A 24,769-nucleotide genomic window follows, 5' to 3' on the forward strand; every position below is an offset into this window, starting at 1 on the left:
TCTAGACTGACATTAGCACACGACTAAAAATAGACTCCTCCAAAATCAGTCAAATAATACAGGTCGTGTCATGACGCAACGTCGCGTCTCACCTTACAAATATTTGTAATCCAGTGTTAATGAATTGAACTAACAACTTAAGTAAGTTCACAACACAATTCAAAGTGTCTCTCAATCAGTCGACAAGTAATTCCATTTGGCTCTTGAAATTGAGAACGATTTAGTCATGCCCATCATTTTTTTTTTTTTTGCTTTTGCTTATGGGTGAGATCGATATTGAAGGCACCAAGACTTCTATAGCCAGTAGATTGCCATTCATTTAAATTAATGGTGAAGTAAGTAGCTAAACATTTGTGTCCTCCATTTTTTGCACCCAGCCAACTAGAATCATTCATATGGACCTAAAAGAAGCACTTGCTGAAGAATTACAGAAATGTATAGATATTATATCTTGGCAAATTAGGATGAGAGAGAGAGAGAGAGAGAGAGAGAGAGAGAGAGAGAGAGAGAGAGAGAGAGAGAGAGAGAGAGAAGGGAGTTTGGTGAGAGGGTTAGCTCAGTGGGTCACCATCAAAGCGAAGACAGCAAAGAAATTAAACCAACCAAACCAACCCTTTCGGCCACCATTCATTTCCTACGCACCCTCCCCATATACAAAATCAACACGACAAGAAAGCCTCCCCTTCCTTCAAGCGCTTGCATGTAGGGTTTTCACAGAGAGAGAGAGAGAGAGAGAGAGAGAGAAGTTCATTCTATATGTGTAAGCTCGAATCTTTTGTGGAAAACCCACGAATCATAGTGCAATGCCAAATTCATGTCTGTTGTTCTTTAGACACTTAGCATAGGTTAAGACTAGTGTCTCCTTCGAGGATGAATTTAGGGCAATATCTTCCTTCTCTAAATGCCTAGTTGCATACATAAGATGCATGGGTGTCTCGTTTGTGATTTCACTAGTATCATGTGAATATAGGTTAACCTACCAAGAAAGAAAGGACATAAACAGAATATGGGTTGTCTCGCCATCTTGGTACTAAGATTTGGCCAATTGCCCTCCTCCCATACCAGCTAAAAAGTACGCACTCAGCAACTCAAATTCAAATGGAGCTTCCCTTATAGCAACTGTAAAACCTGTCAGCATCTCTCTTCTTTCTTCACCTAAGAAACCAACCCCCCTCTCTCTCTCTCTCTCTCTCTCTCTCTCTCTCTCTCTCTCCCTCTAGTCTCCTTCCTTGCCTCTTAGCACTCTCCACCAACACTTTGAACAAAAATGCTGAACATACCACCCTTCCTCAGCTTTGTCACCTTGTGTGAGACCTATCTCCGCCGCTGCTTCACCAACGCCGGCCTCTCACAGCAAACCCTGAAGCTTGATGGTGAGACGACCATCCAGTTCTGGGGGCCGAAGCCCGAAGAAACCGCCCGGAAACCACCCGTCGTGTTGATCCACGGGTTTGGCCCCGAGGGAATCTGGCAATGGAGGAAGCAGGTCCAATGCCTCGCCCCTCACTTTGACGTGTATGTCCCAGACTTGATCTTCTTCGGCGGCTCCACCACGAGGTCCGCTGAGAGGACCGAGGTCTTCCAGGCGGCCTCTGTCGCGAAGCTCGCCGGCGAGTTGAATTTAGAGAGGTTCCACATCGTGGGGACGAGTTACGGCGGGTTCGTAGCGTACCACGTGGCGCGTATGTGGCCCGAGAAGGTCGGGAAGGTGGTGATCGCGAGCTCCGGGGTCAACATGAGGAAGGGGGACAACGAGCAACTGTTGGGGAGGGCCAAGCTAGAGAACATCGAGGACCTCATGTTGCCGGAAGCCGCCGCGAACCTGAGGACGCTGATGGATCTGGCCGTGTACAAGCGCATTGCGCACATGGTGCCAGATTTCGTATTGAATGAGTTCATCAATGTGAGTGCAGTTTCCTCCTCAGATTCTCCGAGAAACTCGTTTCATTCATTGTTGCTTATCTACAACTTTGATGTCAACGTACAATTCCTTGTAGAGACTCCAAAGTTCTACAGCTTCAGGACCGCATTAAATTGAACCTAGCTAACCTTAGTTCCAGACTCATTAAGTTTCAATACTTAAATCTGTTTTTTTCCTTCTCCAATTGAATATTGGGACCCAGCCTCTTGACCCCATGTAGGCAAATTGTAACTTTATCAGTCTTATTGGATCTAAAAGTTAGATAGCTTCAATTCAAGGTGGGTAAGACGACATTCAATACTAGCTACGATCATCACAGCTCAAGGTTTCAGTAACTAAAGTTAGCTCAGAAAGAAATAGAAATCATTTGGCTGTGTAGTTCACATCACCTTTTGGTGAGATAGAAGAGAAGGGTGTGTACCTTCTTGAAGGAAATTTCCAGGAATGTTCCTCTGAGATTCACAGGCTTAAAAGCTGTGGACCATGGGGTTTCCTGCTTTGAGTTTCACTTGATGAAATTGTCACTCTCTCAGGACTATTTTGGATGGACTCCTGAAAGCATGTTGCACATGTACAGATGATGCCCATTAATGTGCATTTTTCGTGCTCCATGAATGCTGTTCTCTCATCTTTGTTGTCTTGTAGCAAATAACAGGAAGAATGGACGAATGATTGAGGAAAGAAAGAATGAAATTTTATGTGGTTCTACATTCATATCATATGATAGAAAGTCCTTAATATAAAGGTGGATTTGATTAGTGACTCGTTAAATTTGCAGAGATTATATTCGGAAAATAGGAAGGAAAAGATAGAGCTTCTTAAGGGATTGACCCTTGGGAGGGAGGACGACCCTGGCATTTCTGCTCTTCAACAGGTAATTTTGACCCCATAGCCTACAAAAGAATATATATTTTTACTGTTTAGTTATTTTATATTTAAAACATGCAACATTTTTTTTCTTTTGCCGTGCTAGCAAATTTTGATTAGGGTTGGTAAACGATTAAAAAAAACTGTTGGTGCAAATTAACAATTTTCTTGTATTAGCTTATTGGCTTTTGTTTGCATAATTAACTAAACACTCCACCCACCCATCGGTGGCCGCGTTGGTTTGCGCTCAGTTCCTTTCACGAGAGGTCCTGGGTTCAAACTCGCTCATCGGTGATTTAAGTGGGGGGTCGTGGCGGTGGGATGCTGCGCTAGCCCCCCTCGAGGACTAGTCGGGCATCACCGCTGGTTTGAGTCCTAGCTCGCCGGCCGCGCGGACACCTCGGTTATCAAAAAAAAAAAAAAAATTAACTAAACACTCCGAATTTTACTAACTCTAATGTGAAATAAACCATCTAAAGTTAGTAGGTCACCCAAATGAATATTAATAAGTTCATGTAAGAGTTGGTAAATTTAAGAACATCGGTAAGAAAGGCAAAGAAAAATTGGCAATTTGCAAACAAGAGTCGGTAATTTCAGAAACACATCGGTAAGTTATCCATAAGAAACTAGCAATTTATTTTTTTAATCGACGATTTTTCAGACCAACCGACTCTTTTGAAATATCCCGAGATAGAAAAAAAAAAGATATATTTTTCTTTCAACAAAATAGTATAATCTTTCAAATACAAATATAGCAGTTACCCACAAGAAAATGGGAAATCGGGTGGCCGGCAATTCTTTTCATTGGTAATTTTTCTATACTTACCGACTCTTTTAAAAATCTATCCGGACGGAAAAAAATATCCGTTTTTCTTTTACAGACACAAAAGTAGGATCTCTGAAACAACATATTTAGCTGCCTTTTTTTCACATGTCTCCATTGGTGTCACTAATCTCAATTTTGCCACTATTATAGGATGTGTTGTTGATCTGGGGAGATCATGACCAATTATTTCCATTGCAAATGGCGACTGAACTCAAGGAGTATGTATGCTCTATCCAACATATCTATCACTTCATTAATTTTCTAGTTGAAGTTAGGAGATTGTTGATTACATCGATTATGACCCCCGATTGGATTAATGTATCTATCACTTCATTAAATTTCTAGTTTAAGTTAGGAGATTGTCGATTACGTCAATTACGACCCCCCGATTGGATTAACATATCTAGCACTTCATTAAATTTCTAAGTTTAAGTTAGGAGATTGTCCATTACGTCGATTATGACCCCCAATTGGATTAGCATATCCATCACATCGTTTAAATTTCTAGCTTAATTCGCCGCCTAAATCAAATTTCTTCGATCAAATTAGTATTGGAGTCGAGTGATTTAGAAAGAACAAATTGGAAATTTTCAGGCTTTTGGGGACGAAGGTGAAGCTGGAAGTGATGAAGAACACGGCGCACGTGCCACAGATTGAAGATCCGCTGCGATTCAACAGCATCCTCAAGGATTTCTTATGTGACGAGTCTTCTTAAGTTTCTTGCATTGTAATCAATCAATCTTAATCCTAAGTATGCTTGCTTAGCTCTAGCTTATTGGTGGATAAAGGCAGGTGGGTCCTTGCTCTCGGACTTCCACCTTGCAATCTTGACTAATGTATTGTTTGTCCAAGGCATATTAAGCACTTAATTATCATGTCTGACTATTCCCAAGATCAAACCCTCCTCCTCTCTAATCTAATAGAGCCATTAGGTTTTCATACTTTCATATACCGACATCTATAAGTACGATCTCGGGCCGAGAGCCGATTGGCTTGACAACATGATCTGTCTGAGCTCAAATTTCTAAATGAGTTGCTTGTCGAGTTGACCCCAAACTTATCGACGACTTAATCTAGTCGAGCTCGAGCTTATCACAACCATCCCATCCGGTCGAGTTCGAGCTTATGAGAAATCGGGCTCAAAGCTTGACAAGTTGAGCTCGAGTCTAGTATTGAGATATGCATAACGGCTATGTCGACTTGACTCGGTTGCAACCCTAATCCTTCCGTGCATAGTTGGCCCCGTGTTATGACCATGATTATGATGCCTCCATCTATTAACCTGCGGCTTTAATAAGGATTTGAAAGAACTAATTAAGTCTAATTTTCCCACTTATAATCAAGGCGATACTTCAAATTTATGTGCAAAATAGGAAAAAAGAAAAAAAAAAGACTGATAGATAAATTTGCCTCCCCATGTTAATCATCATGAAAAACCCCAAACCGGTACACCTGTGATAAATTTACCCTAAATTAATTTTTCTAGTATTGAGATATGCATAACACATCGAATGTTTTGCGACAAAAGAAGTTTCGTGGCCTTAACCAATAACCCATTCTTTTGGCAATTTATATTGTAATTGATGATAATAATTAAGTGACAACTAGGAGAAAAAAGAAAATTGGGTATTATTAAATTAAAACACCCATTAGTCAAATTTATGAAATAAAAGACGATTTTCCGAAAAATGGATGTACGAGATATTACGTATATAAAAAGGTTAAAAACCGGGTAAATTCGTAATTTTACCAAATATGAAGGGCTTTTCCTCGTCGAAATCGCAATTTGTTCATGAAAAGGAAAGCACCAGTGGGATATTCACAGATTCATGCCTCAACGACATCATGCTTCCATCGTTCCTTAGCTTGGTCGCCTTGTACGAGAGCTACCTCCGCCGTTGCCTGATCAAGGCGGGCCTGTCGCAGCAGACCGTCGACGTGGACGGCGAGACCACGCTCCAGTTCTGGGGGCCGAGCCCCGCCCGATCGTCCCGGAAACCCGCCCTCGTGTTCGTCCACGGGTTCGGTCCCAAGGCGATATGGCAATGGCGGCGGCAGGTGCAGCACTTCGCCCCCATGTTCGACGTGTACGTCCCCGACCTCGTCTTCTTCGGCGGGTCCACCACGAGGTCCGCCGAGAGGTCGGAGGCCTTCCAGGCGGCCTCGGTCGTGAAGCTGCTCGAGAAGGCGGGCGTGGAGAGGTACAGCGTGGTGGGCACGAGCTACGGCGGGTTCGTGGCCTACCACATGGCGAGGATGTGGCCGGAGAGGGTGGAGAGGGCGGTGATCGCCAGCTCGGGGATCAACCGGAGGAGGAGCGACGGCGAGGAGGTGGCGAGGAGGGCCGGGACGGGGAGCCCCGCCGACGTCATGCTGCCGGAGACCGCCGCGAACATGAGGAGGCTCCTGGGGTTGGCCGTGTCCCGGCGCGTCGCTAGCATGGTCCCGGATTTCGTGTTGAATGACGTCGTCCATGTAATTAAGGCACTAATCACGGTGGTTTTTTCTGGAGTTTTGCGAATATATGACGTCATAATGCTATTTTTTTTTTTGCAGAGATTATATTCGGAAAATAGGAAGGAAAAAATAGAGCTCATGAGGGGATCCACCACTGGGAAGGACGACACGCCTCACGTTTCCGCCCTTCAACAGGTACTACTCGAAACTCACAAAATCATCATATATTTATTACGCCATAATTATGTTAAACAGAATTTTTGTTTTTCCATTTCGATTTATTTCGGGCTCATCTAAAGACTCGCTATTGAAATTGATATTGCAGGAGGTGTTGCTTTTGTGGGGAGAAAATGACCAGATATTCCCCGTGGAAATGTCCAGTGAACTTAAGGAGTACGCTCTACAGAAATTTTCCTGTGCTTTTTCTTTGATTATTTACTTAATTAGTCGATAAGATTCGATCATTTTACGCATCATGTCACCTTACTCGTCGTGCAATAAAAAAAAATGTCATTAAAAAAAGTAATTTTTAGCAATTTACTGCAACTATCATATCATTATTATTGTTATTATTATTGTTATTTGTGCAGGCTTCTGGGGAAGAAGGTGAGATTGGAGGTGATGAAGAACACAGGGCACATGCCGCAGGTGGAAGACACGGCACAGTTCAACAAGATCGTGGAAAGTTTCTTATGTGGGCCGCCATGATTCCTACCTAAGATAATAATTTTATGTTCGTCCTAGATAGATATTAACTGTTAAATTATTAAAGAAGTTGCTGGAAGTTGGGTGGTTGGTTACATTTTAATGTCCCACTAAGTTAGGTGCATGATGTAGAAATCTGTCCCTTGCAAAACATTAACGATGTCATTTTCAAGGCATCGGGCACTTTGTCTCTCTGGTTGACACTTCATGGGATCCCTCTCTTTCTCTATCTCGCATCGGTATTATGTTTTTATGGGAGTCAATTAATTCGAGAAATATGACCCAAAAAAAATTAATTTGATCGGATGTTGATTCATCGAATCGAATAATTCAAGCTCTTTGAAATTTCTATCTAGGACTCTTTTAAATTAAAAAAAAAAATAAGGTTACGAAGAGGCTGTGCTCGACGTATATTGACAACCGGAAAGATGATGTGAAGGGTAAAGTTCGGTGAGAGGGCACAAAAGTTCAAAGACAAATGCGCTGTTGCCTATGACATAAAATGAGTTTTGTCATATTGCTACCCAAATTTCGCTCCTTCAAAACAAAAAAAACATATGAATAGATTAGAGTTTGCCAATTTGACTCCATAAGCTCTTTAGCCAATTTGACCCAATAAGCTCTTTAGCCTGTCACTATGATTACTTATGTTTGGATTAACCTTACCAAAATTTTGCAAGCTTATTGAAAAATTGATATACTATCACTCTCTCTTTCTTGACCTCCTCGAGGTAGTTGTAAGGAAGGATTGGGAACACACTACACTTTAGTCAAACGTATAACTTTCATCATTTGAGCTGGGCTGCTTTTCAAGTTGAGGAATCAAACTGTATCGATTGTTTTATAGATTTTAATCATCCAACTCTCTCAGTGAATCTTCCATTGATGACTGGCTGGGAGATTCGGAGATTCAAGTTACAACCTTCTTGTTATAGAACAGACATGCCATTCATTGCTTTCCCAGCACCGACTTACCTCTCTGGTCGGATGTTACAGTCGGCTCATATGGAACAAACTAGGCTCTGACGCCCCAAAACATCACGCGCGACACGTGTCTTTTCCAATTTTTATTAATAATTATTAAAAACATGCGGAAGCATATCAAAGCATTTACAAAATTCTCATATAAATTTAATAAAATACATATGCATCTTTTTATAAACATTATCACCAGTTCTACAGTACAACATTCAGCCAAAAAACAAAATACATAATTTCTGAGAAAGGTCAGGATTGCTTAACTTCAACATTATACTACTACGCCCAAAAGCTTGCCTGTGCACCGTCGGACCATCAACTAAGGGTCGATGACCTCACCCGACGACATGCCATCATCACCAAACCCTGAAAGACCATCAAAGCTTCTAAGTGATCCAACTAACTCGCCCTCGATATTAACATACCAAGCGAGATAACGATAGATTATATACTCTGGTAACCCTACGTCGACCCATATAACGAAAGTACACGTAGCATAAACCACTAGTGATCTAGGTATAAATACATCTTCATAATTATAATAAAAAAAATATGGGAGCTCCAAAACGCAGCGGTGGCGAGGGATCCATCCTACGTATATGAAAAATAAGGAGCGAGCCGAGACCCAGTAATTGAAATCTGTAAGTCTAAGGTAGAAGATTCACTCGCTACTCAACCTGGTATCAACAATAATTATAAGTTCAAGGCAGTACATAATACATGAATAAATGTACTATCCTTCCAATCATGATGTGTCAATGAAACAACAATAACATTGCATAAAATCAATCACTCGGGTGCAAGCAGATGGCATATTATATATCATGAATATCACACAACATCTCATCGATTCACACATATAAATTCACATTCGTCATTGGGTAGGATCATCTCAATTCACGAGACATCTTGACTAACGAGACATCGTCACCACCAACTCATAGGGAATAGAATCATTCATACCCTTTGCCACGCCTCAGTCCATTCATCACGGGTGTCCTCTTCATTAGTGAGGATAAATACACCACTGTACAACCGTGTGATTATGGTTATTTCTTAACATCATATCATGGCAAAGTCATGTCATACCATGACTACAAGAGACATGTCATCATAGGATTTCATATCATTTCAATCTTGTTGAGAACCATTTCATACGGTAGAACATCCGGCTAACTCTAGAATCTTATCCATAAACTTGTACAAGGAAATTCGCTCGGTGACGAATAGGCTGTGGCAAAGGTCTTAATCACTCAACAACAAAGACATACATAATTAATTACAAACGCAAAACATGTCACGTATTTTCATAATTACAAACACAAACAACGACATATCAATCTATTGACATTTCACGTAATGTACAAGACAATCAATTAATCATGAACCTTTCAACATGAAAACTTTCCTTTTCTTTTCACCGAGCCAATATCAATTCGAGAAGAACCTTTGCAAGTTCTATAACATTTAAACACCACTACTCCATAATTTAGTATCTCATTTAATTTCCATTTATTTAATTATTTATTATAAACCCCCTTGATTAAGCTCACTTTTACCACATATAATATAGATTATTTCTATAATTCCTAATTCTTAGAATTAGAATATTATCCTAGTAAATTTCTCATTTTATAATTTTACCTCTAATTTTTTATTTTTAATCCACCAAGCCGTAATAATTAAAATAAAAACTATATGCTATTTAAAACACACTAATATTTTATTTACACTGTAGACACCACATATTTTACAAAATTTTCAAAACTGCCCACTTTTAGTTACTTAATACAAATTGCTTCAATTTTGCATAGTTAAATATATGACCTAATTAAGCAATTATCTATAAAAACTAACTATAAAAACTAACTTAACCACTTATCAAGATGAGGTTTCACATGCTGTGAACAGTCCCCAGAACTTCCATTTTTTACAGATTTGCCCCTCAACTTAATGAAATTACAAATTTGCCCCTAAAGCTTATAAACTCATTTTTTTCAACCGGTTTGATTTCCTTTAATTAATAATACTTAATAACCCACTAATTAACACTAAAAATCATAAAATAACACTGTTCACAGCCCCTCTTCATTTCTGTAAATTCGAAATTCTCCCTTACCTTAACAAGAAAATTAGCAAAATACCCTTTTTATGCCTAGTTTTACCATTTTCACACTTTTCCTACTAAAAAATACACCAAAACCTTTTAATAATCTCTCAAGGACCACCCAAGCACATGAAAAGCTTTTTACTTCAAGCTCAACAATCACCATAGCTTAACATATATCTATTGAAACTAGTTCACACATAGCATAAGATCTAAACTAAATAACAAACAATCAATCAACCAAGAGCAAGAGTACTAAATAAATCATTCTAGCTTAGTCCTTAGAGTTTTCACTTGCACAAAGTGAAATCTTCAACAAAGCAAGCCTCTAACCACCTTGAAATCAAAATAGATACTAAAAATTAACAAATGTTATTATTAAAAATAACAACAAAGCTTATTTGATAAAGAAAAAGGAAAGGGAAGTCCAACAATATACCTTGTCAAGAAACTAGATTGAAAGTGAGCTTGAACTTTCATTTCTTTGTTGAAAGAGAGTGAAAAAGAAAATTTTCACTTGAAGAAGAAGAAGGGAGTGATGTCCACATGAAGAAGAAGAAGAAATGCCTTTTAGTCTCTTATCTTTCAAAATTTTGCCACAATGAAAAGTATTTTGGGGTCACATTAAATGACTTGGGTTAAAAACTATAATAACAAATAATTATAGTTACATTTAGATAATAACTTACTAGAGTTAAAAATATAATAGGTCATGCATGATGTCATGGGCTTAGATTCAAAGCATTTAAATTAGGCATGTGACAAAAATAGGGTGAGAATTAAGACATTTATTCATGCTAATGTAGTGACAAATAGCATAATTTAATTGAATAGAGGAAGATATTAGGTTATTTTGGGCATATACCATACATTGCGGTAAATAAACAGAGAAATCGGTATTCGTTTGAAATGCCGATAAATCAGAAAATTATTCTAGAACCGCTAAAATCATTAATAAAAAGTATAGCATAAAAGTAATACCTTAACTCAATAAAATTTGTAATTGAAAATCATTCGATACATATTTTGGAGCGTATTGGTCCCCGTTGACAATTACTAAACTAATTTTATTACCTCAATAACTCTCACTACTAAATATCTTAAATGTCATAAACTACGAAGAAAATTTCGGATGTCACATAGGCGGTCTTCGGACACAAAAGCTCATTCCGAACCGCGCGAACCTTTGGCTGAGTCATCCTTTGCAACTTTCGTATCATACCTAAAAATAAATTGCAATTGCGAATTTGGAATCGGTACAACTGATCGCTTGTCAACTGGTGGACATTTTCTAAGGAAAATGTTAAAAGTATCTCTTGAGCACTTGTATAATTTATTAAAACACTAATTTCTTTCATACTCAAAATATTTTAAAAACTATTACTTTTTAATTGGATACTTGTTAACAAAAACTATTCTCAAAACCAAGCCCAATTAGCTAATCATATTACTAAATTACTATTACTACTATAAAAAGTACAAGCTATTCAGTCGGGTAATTATATCCTCTAGTTTGCTAATTGAACATACGCAAATTTAGATGATTAAAAAGTTAGGTTAAGCATTTCAAATCATGTAATTGGGAAATATTTTGAAATTGATATTTATGCATTTTTGTACCCAAAATTGACCGCACTTTGACTGTGCGTAAATTTTTCATCTAACGTCCTATTGACTCGATTTTTGTACCTACGAAAAGCCCATCACCCTACTATTTCAAAAATGTGTTTCTATTTTCAAAAAATAGTGTCACGATCACGAATTTCCAAGATCGGACCGAACGGATGGACACAATATTTTATGTTATGATAGTTTAAATAGGGAGGATAAAATGTGTGCTTTTTGTATGGAGCATTGTTCCCTGAAGACTATGACATATTTGTGGATTATTTGATGGAGTGTTAGCAGAGGCATTTCTCCGTAACATATCAGCAAAACTAGAATGGAGTAGATTGAGCAAGTGTCTTGGATTTGAGATGTTGCGGTACGGCAGCATATCTTGATCCCCACCTACAGAATCTCTTATTGTAGACATCCAACACCAAAGCTTGAAGATTACAAGATTCCTCTACCGGAGACTTTGACAGTTCGTACAGGATATTGAGGACGCAGGATATTGAGGACGAAGAAAGGAATTTGGTTTTCAAGCATAAAAAAATCCGTGATCACTAACATGAACATGCCCCGAGAACCATAGATCGGATCGTCCGGGTCCTCTCTTACTGTCCTTGCCGTGATGCGAAGGCACTCGATCAAGAAGCAACTGTCTAGGACCATAATCTCGACCAAATCCGAACTCCCTAGCTCGAGAGGCTCGGAGTAGCAATCTCTGAACTCCCCCTTTTCGTATGTGACCGACTTGAAACAGTCGTCATCCACTCCCTGATCATTGCTTCGAGCGAGTAGAGCTGAGAAGTACCTTGCCTTGTACTCATCGAGCATATGCACTAGATAAAGGGCACGGCATATTGGATGATATGGCTAATGTATCTTTATTAGAAAGAAGTGCGAAGAGGAAAAGGTATCTGAATGAATGAAGAGCTTTGTAATTGGACCCTAAATTTCATGAAGAAGAGTGAGCGTCTGCAACTTGAATTTCTTTTATGGTAAAGACTTGTGCAATCTATTGAGAACATCAAATTGAACAAATCCTTCAACTTTGCTTCAGCAAAGAAATTACAATTTCATGATGATCTCAAATAATTCTTATTGTCTTCAAATTGCACAAAATTTTCAACTTTGCTCTTGCAAAGAAATTTCAATTTCATGAGGATCTTAAATAATTCTTATTGTCTATCCAAATACTCGTTTTAATATGTCAGTCGCATCCCTTCCACCTTCCTTTTCTTGCTTGACTGGTCTTAGGTTACTTTAGTTGAATTCTTGCACGCGTTTAATAGCACTCCCTACAAGCATGGAGGCACTGATTTCAGGTAGATGTGCTAGACACCCAAGGCACCGAGAACACTAAGACCAATTTATTGGACTAAGAACATGAGTAACTCAAAGCTTGTTCAGTAGAAGAATATGAGTATATTGTATGGATTATCTACGTAGCCCCACCATGAATCTACCCATTACCGAATCCTCAATCATTTTGAGTATGAAATGTGCTTGAAATATAGAAATCGGGATCCGTGTGGCTTGACATTAGGATTGATCATGGCCATTGGATATTTAATAAAAAAAATTTCATGGCCGTCTATTCAATTCGATTTGATATTTCGACACTTTATTTTTGAAAAATCGAACCACATTTTTACAATAATTGGGTCACGGGCTTTTCATATGTGCAAAAATCGATTCAATGGAATTTCGGATGAAAAAGTTATACCCGTTAAAGTTTGGCAAAATTTGGGTAAAAAAAATATATATATTATTTTTTAAAAAAATTTCCTAATCCTCTAGGGCAGGAAGGAAGGCGGCAACGATAAAGGAGAGCAGTTTGCCTCATTTTCCGCTTCTCCGTCGAAGCCAGAGGCGAGCAACTTTGGTAGTTTGTCTACTCTAATGCGGCTCGATAAAATGGGTTGGATGAGAAGATGATCAAAGTCGGAATGGGGATGATGGAGCTTCAGATAGGATTTGCGCTTGAGAGAGTTCGGACATGCGCGAATTTTTTCACGGAGACTTATCGGCGGGTCAAGACAACAAAGAAATAGGTTTGGTATGATTTCATTTCCCTGGTTAAATTTATGGCTTCTGCATCTCTCTTGAATCGAAAGCCTTTCATGTGCACCTGCAGAGGAGAGCGCGGGGCATGGGCGAGAGGGGCGTGGGTGAGGGTCCTTGAAAGGGCTTAACCAAACGCGGTGCTCATTTGTCTTCCACATAAAATGAGTTTTGTAAATATTGCTACCCAAACCGGAAAAATACCTAAAAAAACATTCGAATGGATCAGAGTTTGCCGATTTGAAGCAACAATTTTGTACCTTTTTCAAGAGATTTAAAAAGAGATATCGGGATTTTTCGCTATATACATTTTTCATGCTCGGAGAATCTAGTGAGCATAGGCCGCTTTCAATAATTCCATTCTCCACAATACATATGAGCTCAATCTACCATTTGCTCAAACGTTAGGATGTTGCCTGTTATGTTGGACGTTATTTATTGGGACATTGACTGTAATCCATTTTTTAATCGGTCGACTCCAAAAAGTAATGCGAATCAACGGCGGGGATGAGCGGGGCGGCCATCGTATCGTCGCACGCCGCGTCGCACCGGAAAATCCGCCCCCCCAATGGAACTATTTAGCGGTCGTGGGGGGAGGGGGGTGAGGAAAAAAACAAAGAGGAAGGAAAGAGAAAGGCGAAGACCAGTCAACTGCCTGAACGACAGGGGAAGAGATATTGGTCAATGATAGTGTTCTTCCCAAGACCGCTGTTCACTGTACCCGGCCTTTTCACGTGCCGAAAAACACCAAAACAAAGGAAAAATTAATTGATTAATCCCATCTTGTCAAATTATGCACTCTCAATCATTCTTATTCACAGTTGTGGAAGTATTCTAACTGGACTCATCGAGCACCCCGACGATGATCTTCTCGCGCCGATGTCAAGTGATCGAAGCGCTCGGGGTCCATTCGATCGAGGGAAAAACGAAACGTACCGAGCCGGATTGGGACTCGACACGTGAAACCGGACGAGCATGAATCGGGGCGGGCGGAACAGTGTCAGGCTCAATAAACTTTTAACTTATCCATAAAAGCTCGGTTCGTTTCGGGATGAACGTTTTTCCTGAAAAAATGGTCGCTCGTTTCGCTTACGGAAATGAACGGACGGGAAAAAAAGGAACTGTTGTCACTTGTCGTCATCATCGCTCACAGAAAGCGTTAATAATTTCCATTGTTTTTCGAATGGTTCATTTTTTTCGCGAAACGAACGGAGCCAGAAGAGCGTTTATAATATATAAACGAGCGAAGCGAATATATTAACGATAAATAATGATTATTATTATTGGTCCAATTAATAATGTTATTTTGCTTAGGGGTCAAATTAACAAATGTAACCATTGGGATTTGCATTAGTGGCCACATTTTCTACTTGGGAAAGGAGATGTGAAGAGTTCGAATCTCCACCTTTTTAGGGGACTAGGGGTGGGGACGTGTAATTTCAGATGTGGGTTTCAACTCCCACGCCCAGATAGGGTAAAAATATGAGAACTAGTCGAGAGTTAGAGTAACATAGATAAAAAAAAAAACATTAACAAATGCTAATTTTTTTGGTCAAATTAAGAAATGTTATTTCAACGCGTGGGAATATGTTGCTTTTTTTTCTTTTTTTTCGGGTGTTTCGGGAGTCTTTGACCGGAGGGGGACTCCTCCCGAAGACCGAAAAGCTCGTGGCAGCTTTCGGTGCTCTTTTTCCCCCCTTCCCATCTCTTTCCGAACTCCCTCCCTCGCCAATCTCTCTCTCTCACTCTAAAACCAACCGCCATTGTCGTCTTCCCTCGAAGCTCTCTCCCTCCTCTCAGCCTCTTTCTCTCTCTACCTCTTCCTTCCTTCCTTCCTCTGTACCTTACACTCTCTCTCTTCTTCTTTTTTTTAATAAAAAAAATCCCGATAATCCCAGCCGTAATGCCTTAAAAATTGAACTGGCGCTCGTGTTCTTTTTTGGCTTCTTCCTCCGAGCAGGCGGTATCTAGGGGGGTGGTGGGGGCACGAAATCCTCGCTCCTCCTCCTCCACTTCCTCCTCCTCTGTACGTACTCGAAGTCGAAGGAAGAAGCTCGCTCGAAGTGTGACTAAGCCCCGGCGCGGTAGGTAAGCGAGCTCGATTCCTCGAATGGCGTCGCCTAGATCCTTCCGGGGTTCCCTGTCGCTCCTGATCTTTCGAGCAGCCCCGCGCGCGCGTAGATCGAGCCTGCGAATTCTCGCCGCTCCTCCTCCTCCTCCTCCTCCTCTCGCCCGAGCGCGAATCGGTTGAGTTGAGCGTGTCGTCGGGAGCTTCGTTGGGGGGGAATTTCCCTCCCGGAACGGTCGGGTAAATTGTTGTCGAGGGGCTGCCGTTCCGAGCTCGATTTTGGGTGGAGGACTTTCCCTTCGTTCTGGCTGTGTTAGGATAAGGCCCGGTTGCGCGTGTCGCGCGCTTTTGGTGTGTTGCGCGCGCCGGCGGTGGGTCCGTGAGTTTGCGGCGGCGGCGGCGTCGGCGTCGGCGTGTGGGATCGGAGCGACGAGGACGCGGCCGTGATTCCGGTGGGGGGGGGGGGATTGCGTTGTCGGCTGTGTCTTTTGCTGGAATTTGCTTCTGGAGAGGAGGGAATGTGCTTTGCATTGTTGGGAGCAATTAGTTGCTATTTCTTCTTTTCTTTTTTTTTTTTGGTGGGTCTATGGAAAGAAGATAGACTTAGAGAGGGGGGAGGTCTAGTTCTACATTTCGCCAGCAGAATAGCTAATTCAGACCAGAATCCTCGTACGTCGAGCTGATTAGAGAGACCGGATTAAATAAGTCTTGGGATAAGTTGTCTGGCGATTTTCGGAGTGTTTTGATTCTGCTGTTGACAGGGGGCTTCTTGTGGCCTGATGACTCTCATGGACTTTTACCTCCACTAGACCTCCCATCACTCTCCCCTCTGGAATTCTGGAATGGTGTTTTGCTCTATTTTCCGATTATACTCCTGTTCTTAGGGACCGGGGGTTTGACTCTTTGTTTGACACCTAAATTGGTCAAGTCTTTTATGGAATGTGCATATGGATGTTTAAATTCGTGTAGAGATTTTTCATGGCTTTTTGATTGTGGCGGAAGTGAGAAGGTACCTTGACTTCTTACTAGCTGAACCAAACGACCTATTGATATAGAGGAATATAGGTGAGCGGGCTTACCTTAGCAGGAGATATGAATCATCTACTGTTTTGGTTGGGAAAAAAGAAATATGTCTAACTGATAGGCTCTGAGGCCAAGAAGTGACATGTTTTTGGCTGGCAACCCACTTTCTGTGAAAATTATGGCACTCTTGTACTCTTGGCAAATGGAAATTTATTTGGTTTGTAAAATCCAGAACTGGACTAACTTAGTACATATCTTGCAGTTTGATGTCAAATGTGGCTGAGTTCCCCCGAACAGGTTCTAATTGGAATTATTTCGTATTGGCTCCTTTTAGGCTCAAGTCTAGCCAATCTAGAGCACGTTATGACCAGGAGCTTTAGGAGGAAATAAGTAGCGGAGTCGGTGAGCTTGGTAGCTGCTTTTTCTATGCTGTCTACTGTCATAGAAAACATGGGATTGCTCTGCAGCAGAAACCGTCGGTATCATGATGCAGATGCAGAAGAGAATGCACAGGTAATTACGTAACCAGTTGGATGCTGAAAATACGTCCTATTGCTATGTAGCCAAGTTGTGCTTGTTCTTAACTAATAATGGTTCTTTCACTTGCTGTGATCCCTTAGTTTGATTGTGCATCTTCAATTGCAGGCTGTGGAAATCGAAAGACGGATTGAGCAAGAAACAAAGGCTGAAAAGCACATTCAGAAACTTCTTCTACTTGGTAAAAGATAAAATTGATAATCCTTTACTAGGTTAGATTTTTGGAAAGAGATTGGACTAAATACAAGAAAAATGTGGAGATTTCAAGATCATATGGAAAAGGTCCCAAGAGAGGCAATATGTGTGGATGATGTTTATCATTTACGCCATGCGAAGATAGTTTAGTTTGTGTCGAACATGACTTTGAGGCTACTCTCTTATTGTATACCTACCACGATTTTTAAATAGTGTACATGGAGCATGTGGTTTAGATTCCATGCATAAGTTTACTATGGATCCGGATGATGAGAAAATGGGTGTTTTGATGGATCCCTGGATATAATATTTGACAAAGTTGCAGTTTAAGAAAATCGTATTTGGAAAAATGCGGTATCACCTATTGGAAAGTCCAGCGACATTTCAACACCCTAGTCAAGCGATGTTTCAAGACCCCCTCTCACGTGCAAGTCGATTAAGAATGACAAGTGCAATTTGACGAACAGGGTGGACTCATGCGAAATAAATTGGGGTAGAACCTGGCTCCGAACCATGTTAGAAAGTTTAATCCAAAAACTTAAGCTTATAAGTGGAGGGAAACCGTATGTATATTAAGAGCATATAAACCCCGTGGTCAAGGGATGCGGAATATTTCAACATCACCTATTTAAAATGAGATGAGAGAATATTGTTCAAGGTGTTAACCTCGTTTAGAGACTTTTGCTTTGTTGAAGTATTAACGACGCTAGTTTGCTTTGATTAAGCCCGCTGATTACGAGAACTCAGAAAACTGAGGCTCATTGTCTTGTCCTTTTACTAACGCATTTGAAGAAGCTGAGTGGAAAACATGATGCTATAAGCACAAGCAACCCCTCTTTTTTATTTGGCTGGATGCTCTATGCCAGCTAATTGTTTAGGGAATTGATGCGCTTTTGTCCATTGAAGTGCAAAGTTTCTTGTCCTAAATGAGCTAAATTATGTCAAATCGATAGATTTTTTGCCTCTTTTATCTTCATAAACTTATAGCAATGCAATGCGTCTTCCATTTGTATCGATTATCTTATATGCAATCTTTTTGGCTAACTCGAATTTTTCCATGTTTTTGTGTGAAGGTGCTGGAGAATCAGGGAAGTCTACCATTTTCAAGCAGGTAATGCATTATAGTCTCTTGAGTCTTCACCCCAATCGAAATTGGACTATTTTGTCAAGTGGAAGTCCTAATATTGGATTCTACTGTGCATTATCCTGTGCAGATAAAACTTCTGTTCCAAACTGGCTTTGACGAGACTGAACTAAAGAGTTATGTCCCAGTTATACACGCAAATGTCTATCAGACAATAAAAGTATGCAATACTTGAAAGGGTGTGTCAGTTTTCCATTTGCATAATGCACCTTAGATTCATATAAGGTGTAATTCTTGCGCTAAGAATCATGTAACAAGCCATAACCTATGTTTTAAAGGCATGTGAATATGCATGAACAGATACTGCACGATGGGTCGAAGGAATTGGCTCAAAATGATGGAGATTCGTCAAAGTACGTCATAGCCAATGAAAACAAGGTTTTGAAGCTCGACCTTTTCTAGTGTCTATGAAAAAATTATTAGTCGGTTATTGAAGCATTATATCTGTAGACAATAACTAAATATAATCTACCAGATGATTTAGAAAAAAATAAGCAGGCTTTACTGCTAAATCTACCGGTGTTAAACTTTTATGTTCGCACAGGGTATTGGAGAAAAATTGTCGGAAATCGGAGGCAGGTTGGATTATCCACGCCTCACTAAAGAGCTTGCTAAGGAGATCGAAAGTTTGTGGAAAGACGACGCAATTCAGGTTGTTATTTCCTGCAGTTGAAATGAAATGATCGTCTTGCTTCAAAAGCAATAACTTTTTCCCAACTTCTCAATTCAGTGTTAACAATTTGCTGTATGAAGCATCCTGATCATTTCTTTTGTACCTCCTATGCTGTAGGAGACTTTTGCCTGTGGTTATAGGTTTCAAGTTCCTGACTGTGCTCAGTATTTTATGGAGAACCTGCAAAGATTTTCTGACATCAATTATGTCCCAACAAAGGTATCTGATGTTCATCATGCTCTCTATAACTTTATGCCGTCATTGTAGAAAGAATGAAGATATGATCCGTATAATTTGTATTGGGTTCATAGACAAGTCATTAATTTTTGTGCAATTGAAGTAGCTAGAACTCTGTAACATTCTGAGACAGATCTTCTACGATTGCCCCACCTCAATTTGAGTTGGTTGACTATCACAAACAGTCTTAAAAGGTTGAAATGAGTGGCTCTTCTAGTAAAATGAGTTCCAGCAAGCACATGATTAGGATAAAAAAGGTCTTCTATCGTATGGGTCTGAGGTTTCACTTGCTGCTATCGGTAGAGGCCCTGTGATGTGTTCATATTTCTGTTGAAGCATTGTGGTTGGTTTTTGGCTGAGCAATAAAAAGAAATGAACCATAAGAACGGCAGATCACTAGATCTAGAAGTTACCTTGCTATGACGCTTTTTGTTATTTCTCTCTCTGCACTGTTTGTCAATTATGCTAGATGGTTTCTCCACTTGTTAGGGTCTTTCAGGGGTTTCATCCTGTTACTGGATAATGCCATGTTGCTGTTTGTTCGGTTGCTTCTGTATTAATACAATGCACTATCTTTTAATCTAGTTCTTGGTGGTGCTTCTTTACTGTCTTCTGAGGTACTTTGATTTTGCAGGATGATGTTCTCTATGCCAGAGTACGCACTACTGGTGTGGTAGAGATCCAGTTCAGGTGAATATTTTGCTGCACAGAGACTGGGTCTGGCAACCTTTTATTCTCGCTATTTTTATGATATTTTACTCTAATGTCCAAAAATGTCAATGCAACTGTTCATAGTCGTTGCTAATTCCACTCAACAATCAAACATGACAGAAGCCGTTCCTGCTTTAATGGAAGCAGTCGATTCGAGACAATCTTATGTCTGATGTTGAAAAGTACTCAATGGCAGACAGACATTTTTCTGGCATGACCTCTTTGCAAAAATAACTGCTTGACTCGTCTTTTGAGGACTCTCTGGTTTGTAGTGTTGTATTCTTTAAGACATGTGTCAGTAGTCCACTTTAAGATTTTCAGCTGCAATATGTTCAATTATATCATTTGTATGGTCATGCCCTCTATCCTCTTTTTTTTTGCTAAAAATCCCTCTATCCTCGTATCTAAAGAAAAGCTTGCTGGAAACTAGTGTACAGATTAGCATATATTATATGAATAAAAACATTAATCGACAGATGTTTATGTTTACATATGAGTGAAATTTCATGCCACCATGATGCTATCCATCGGAAAGATTATAAACACTTATATGTTGTCGGTGGAGCAAATCAGAGTTGCACAAATGCATTGATATGGTTTGAACGTGACTTTTGCAGTCCTGTTGGGGAAAATAAAAGAAGCGGTGAAGTATATCGACTCTTTGATGTTGGAGGCCAAAGAAACGAGAGAAGAAAATGGATCCATTTATTTGAGGGTGTATCAGCTGTAATCTTCTGTGCTGCCATCAGTGAGTAAGCATCTTGCCCAGTGGTGCCACATCTCGAGCCTTCACATTGGCAGACAATAGCTTTGACCTTTTTTTGCTCACGACATCTAAACTCTTGTTTCGATTCCTGAACAGATGGCCAGAGTGTGTAAAATCTAATGCCTGCTTTTCTGTCTGAGATGGTTATTCCCTTTTTGCTAGGTCCTGAAATTATTGCATTTGCTTTCTAAAACTCACCACTCTTCTGCATCTATCTTGAATATCACTAAAACTAGAGATGGTGCACAAGTTTGTAATATGAAAGTGGATGATTTTTTTTTGCCTTTGTTTGGCACTGAATGATGGGACTCAAGTGACATAAACTTGAACCAGAGGAAATAATTAAGGAACAGTTGAAATATTCAACTCTGTTTTTGATGGCCTAATATTATTGTTTGTGAAATGTATTTGTTCTTCAATTCCTTTGACAACCCTATAATTAAGTGTATGGTTTAGGCAACAAACTTATACGTGAACTCATAACTGCATTGCAATGTTCAGGTATGATCAGACACTCTTTGAGGATGAAAACAGGAACCGGATGATGGAGACCAAGGAACTCTTTGACTGGGTGTTAAAGCAACCGTGTTTTGAGGTCCCGTCTCTATGCATGATCACATGATATTGTATCATAGAAAATTTCTTTCTAGGATTATCGTTCTTTTTTTCTGTTTAATTGTTTGTTCCTTTTCTCATGATCAGTTCTTACGCCTAATAAATGGTTAATGTTGTATGTGCTTATGCCAGCTTCTTTATTTGCCTGCAGAAAACATCTTTCATGTTGTTCCTAAACAAGTTTGATATATTTGAGAAAAAAGTTCTCAAGGTAATAGCTGATATGACCATAACGAGTAATCTTCTTGTTGAAAGCCATTTCCCTTCATTGTTAGTTGTCATTATTGTGCAGGTTCCTTTGAATGTGTGCGAGTGGTTTAAAGATTACGAGCCAGTTTCAACCGGGAAACAAGAGATTGAACATGCTTACGAGTAAGCCTTAATGGTTTTTTTGCTATATTAGATTGGAATATGAGTGATAGAAACTAGACTGTCGTGCTTGAATGGGAAGTTATGCTTTGGAAGAACCATTAATCCATGGCAACTGTAAATGAGGGAAATTGTGGTCTTTGAATCAAGGATCGTTTTGTTAAAAGTAAAATACTTCTGAATATGTATAGTTGATTTGGGGCAGTATGAGTTCCCCAATTTGTGAAGGCTCGTCTGTCTTAATTGAATTTGACCTAAATGGGATTATATGCTTGTTGATTAGTTGACTTAGTGGAAATAAGATGATGATTCTTTCTGTATTATATTCTCGGTCTTCTGGATGGGCGCCGTGGGGCAACTCATTTCACACACGAGACATTAAAAGGCGCGGAACTTTATCTTCTGATATTTCAAAGCATGTTATAGTTAAATAAGAGCTCTAAGGGAGCTCATAAACATCTCGACTCATTGCTAATTTCTCTCCCTGATTCATTTCCTTCAGATTCGTGAAGAAAAAGTTTGAGGAGTTATATTACCAATGCACAGCCCCCGAGCGGATGGACCGGGTCTTCAAGATCTATAGAACAACTGCACTCGATCAGAAACTCGTTAAGAAGACGTTCAAGCTCGTAGATGAGACTTTGAGAAGAAGGAATCTCCTCGAGGCCGGTCTGTTGTGACAATTGAAAACGGTTTGAGAAAGGAGGATCTACACACTTGGAGATATGGAGGTTTTGCATACTGCTGTCAGAGCAGGCAAGGTTTACCACACTCTCGCGGGCTCGGAATTTTTGAATTCTCATTACTTAAAATGCACGATCGATTTGAAATTATTCTTTGCTTTTTTTGTTATTCTCTTTGATTTACCTGGGAAAAGTACTCTTGTGAATTCTTTCATATTGTCTGTTTGTTTATAAAATCATTGTTCATGTATCGCGGTCTTTCAAGCACGTTCCCTCGAGGGTTTGGGGTTTTTTTTATCAAATGATTCAAGAATGCCCTCAAATAATTTTGCAAGAAAGAGAAGGGGAAGAGAGAGAGAGACGTGTACCAATCTCTCACTTGCCGAATCATTGGAGTGAACTCTCCGAATCAGAATGAGCGCGTACTTTGAACAAAGGCTCCAATAGTGAATGCGTGTATTGCTGTAAACTGTTCGACACTTCTCGGGAAGTGAGAGAAATGTGAGCAGCTTCAGCGAAGCGAGGCACGTCGGGATGTTGCGGCAACTGTGCTCGGCTTAGCCATGCCTCCTTACTAGTCGGGATGTTGCGGCAACTGTGCTCGGCTTAGCCATGCCTCCTTACTAGCGTCTATTGTTGTCAGCGGAAGCAAAGTGAAGAGGTTAGATGCATTGAGGTGTTTGTTTCCCAACTAGATAAAACGCCATTTATGGCATCTCTCTCGATTCCTGCCGTCAACGACATCCTCCAGCCCCTCTTTAGGTCGAGGCAAGCAACATGCGATAGCAAGCGCGGTTGTCAACACCGTGCTTCTCGCCCTTTTGTTTGTGAGGCTTTTCTCGCGGCTTAAGCGGTGGTCGCGGAAGCCTAGTCATGTCTACCCGAGAGGGGTTGGAAGCCCTTAACAACTTGAAATGTGGAGGCAAGCAAAGTCGAATACTGGAGTTGACGTGCTTTAGGTGGATTGGCCCTCACACCATTCGTGATCGTCAACGTACTTTGGCGGATCTCGCGTTCGTTGCACTAGCCTCCTAATGTCCTACTGAAATCGATAGCCAAGAAGATTACACCATGCTTTTATGTAAGATGTTTACCGCCTTCAACATTGGTGTTTCTTGTACCGATCGACTTAACGATAAGTACATGGATCAAGATTCATGTTCGATGTCTCATCCAACATCCATATCCGTTGCGTCGATGCATTTGAATTTGGCTTATAGGAGCTTCAGGTTGGATATCTGGGGAGCTAGGAAATGAAGATCACCATATGACAACGAAGGAGCTTCCGACATCGAATCTGATAACAGACTTGAGGGCAAGAAAATGAGTAGCACAGTTGTTGCAGATGGACCATAGTACCATCTCTGATTCTTTGAAATGGATGCTGCACCACTCTAGCAATGATATAATAAGCACAAGTGTATATCCACTTCAGTTTGATGTTCTACTTTCATCAGGGAATAATGAACAATGTCGAATGACACTGAGATTCCAAATTACAATCTACCCTTTTCGAGTCTCGCATTTCGACTCATGCAAACAAAAAATCTTACAGCGTACTCCAGAAGCGCCAATACATCTGAAAGGTGGAGCAGAATAGTCCTCCGCATGTGGGATTTCAAAGCACGGACAGCAAATCGAGCTCAAGTTCGTAGATGGGAGCAATTTCTCATATGCTAATGTTATCAATCCAAAAATGTATGAACGAAAAATATTTTCGTTGTCCACAAAACGTTCAGACATAAATTATTACCGTTAATGAAGATATTTTCTATTAATTAATTATTTCAAGCGATACAAACAATCATTTTAAAAAAAATATTTCCAAATAATTCATTTTTCATTAAACAAACAAAGCCCAAGACTTTGCAAAAAAATTAAACAGCCTCTATTAATCTAAGTTTCTCCATCCATCAATAAGTAGAAATCCATGATTCACAATTAAGACTTTTAGTCATCTTTCTAAAGTACACGAGCAAAACCGAGCATAGAAGTCGTGGATCGTGAGAGTTGGTGCATTCAATGTGGGAAGGGTACGACACTTGTGTGTATCTTCCGATGTTATCGTATGCACAGCTTTAAATATGACAACAAATCATGTACGCGTTGAATTAAAACACGACTTAAAAAGTTCTGATTATTTGTCAATCGAAGACTTGAGATTTTGGTTTTATCAATTAAGGACTTAACATTTGAAAAACATCCAATGCAGTCT

At 40.0% G+C, this 24,769-nt stretch overlaps 3 protein-coding genes across 5 annotated transcripts; all 3 read left to right on the plus strand.

Annotated features, from left to right (window-relative positions):
• Nucleotides 1–729: 729 nt before the first annotated feature.
• On the plus strand, nucleotides 730–4,499 carry LOC130134439 (uncharacterized). 2 transcript variants are annotated; one of them, XM_056310855.1, is made up of 4 exons: nucleotides 730–1,903; nucleotides 2,700–2,795; nucleotides 3,765–3,836; nucleotides 4,209–4,499. In XM_056310855.1, exons 1-4 carry the CDS (start codon nucleotides 1,268–1,270, stop codon nucleotides 4,269–4,271), a joined length of 867 nt encoding a protein of 288 aa, XP_056166830.1. In that variant the 5' UTR covers nucleotides 730–1,267; the 3' UTR covers nucleotides 4,272–4,499. The 2 variants fall into 2 exon arrangements, with proteins under 2 accessions (XP_056166830.1, XP_030470399.1); XM_030614539.2 differs by having other exon boundaries at nucleotides 732–1,903; nucleotides 3,765–3,832.
• An 855-nt stretch (nucleotides 4,500–5,354) lies between these two features.
• Nucleotides 5,355–6,952, plus strand: LOC115688652 (uncharacterized). The gene is made up of 4 exons (XM_030614542.2): nucleotides 5,355–6,089; nucleotides 6,171–6,266; nucleotides 6,397–6,464; nucleotides 6,662–6,952. Exons 1-4 carry the CDS (start codon nucleotides 5,370–5,372, stop codon nucleotides 6,777–6,779), a joined length of 1,002 nt encoding a protein of 333 aa, XP_030470402.2. The 5' UTR covers nucleotides 5,355–5,369; the 3' UTR covers nucleotides 6,780–6,952.
• Nucleotides 6,953–15,549: 8,597 nt separating this feature from the next.
• On the plus strand, nucleotides 15,550–22,804 carry LOC115688651 (guanine nucleotide-binding protein alpha-1 subunit). 2 transcript variants are annotated; one of them, XM_030614536.2, is made up of 14 exons: nucleotides 15,550–15,621; nucleotides 16,959–17,137; nucleotides 17,270–17,342; nucleotides 18,430–18,467; nucleotides 18,571–18,660; nucleotides 18,801–18,878; nucleotides 19,045–19,152; nucleotides 19,291–19,392; nucleotides 20,045–20,100; nucleotides 20,739–20,873; nucleotides 21,389–21,482; nucleotides 21,654–21,713; nucleotides 21,795–21,874; nucleotides 22,374–22,804. In XM_030614536.2, exons 2-14 carry the CDS (start codon nucleotides 17,051–17,053, stop codon nucleotides 22,549–22,551), a joined length of 1,179 nt encoding a protein of 392 aa, XP_030470396.1. In that variant the 5' UTR covers nucleotides 15,550–15,621; nucleotides 16,959–17,050; the 3' UTR covers nucleotides 22,552–22,804. The 2 variants fall into 2 exon arrangements, with proteins under 2 accessions (XP_030470396.1, XP_030470395.1); XM_030614535.2 differs by lacking the exon at nucleotides 15,550–15,621 and adding an exon at nucleotides 16,297–16,666.
• Nucleotides 22,805–24,769: the final 1,965 nt, after the last annotated feature.

The sequence above is a fragment of the Syzygium oleosum genome, unplaced genomic scaffold (assembly GCF_021117445.2).
Source record: "Syzygium oleosum isolate NSW1041296 unplaced genomic scaffold, Sole_v2.1 Sole_v2.04, whole genome shotgun sequence".
NCBI classification, from domain to species: Eukaryota; Viridiplantae; Streptophyta; class Magnoliopsida; order Myrtales; family Myrtaceae; genus Syzygium; species Syzygium oleosum.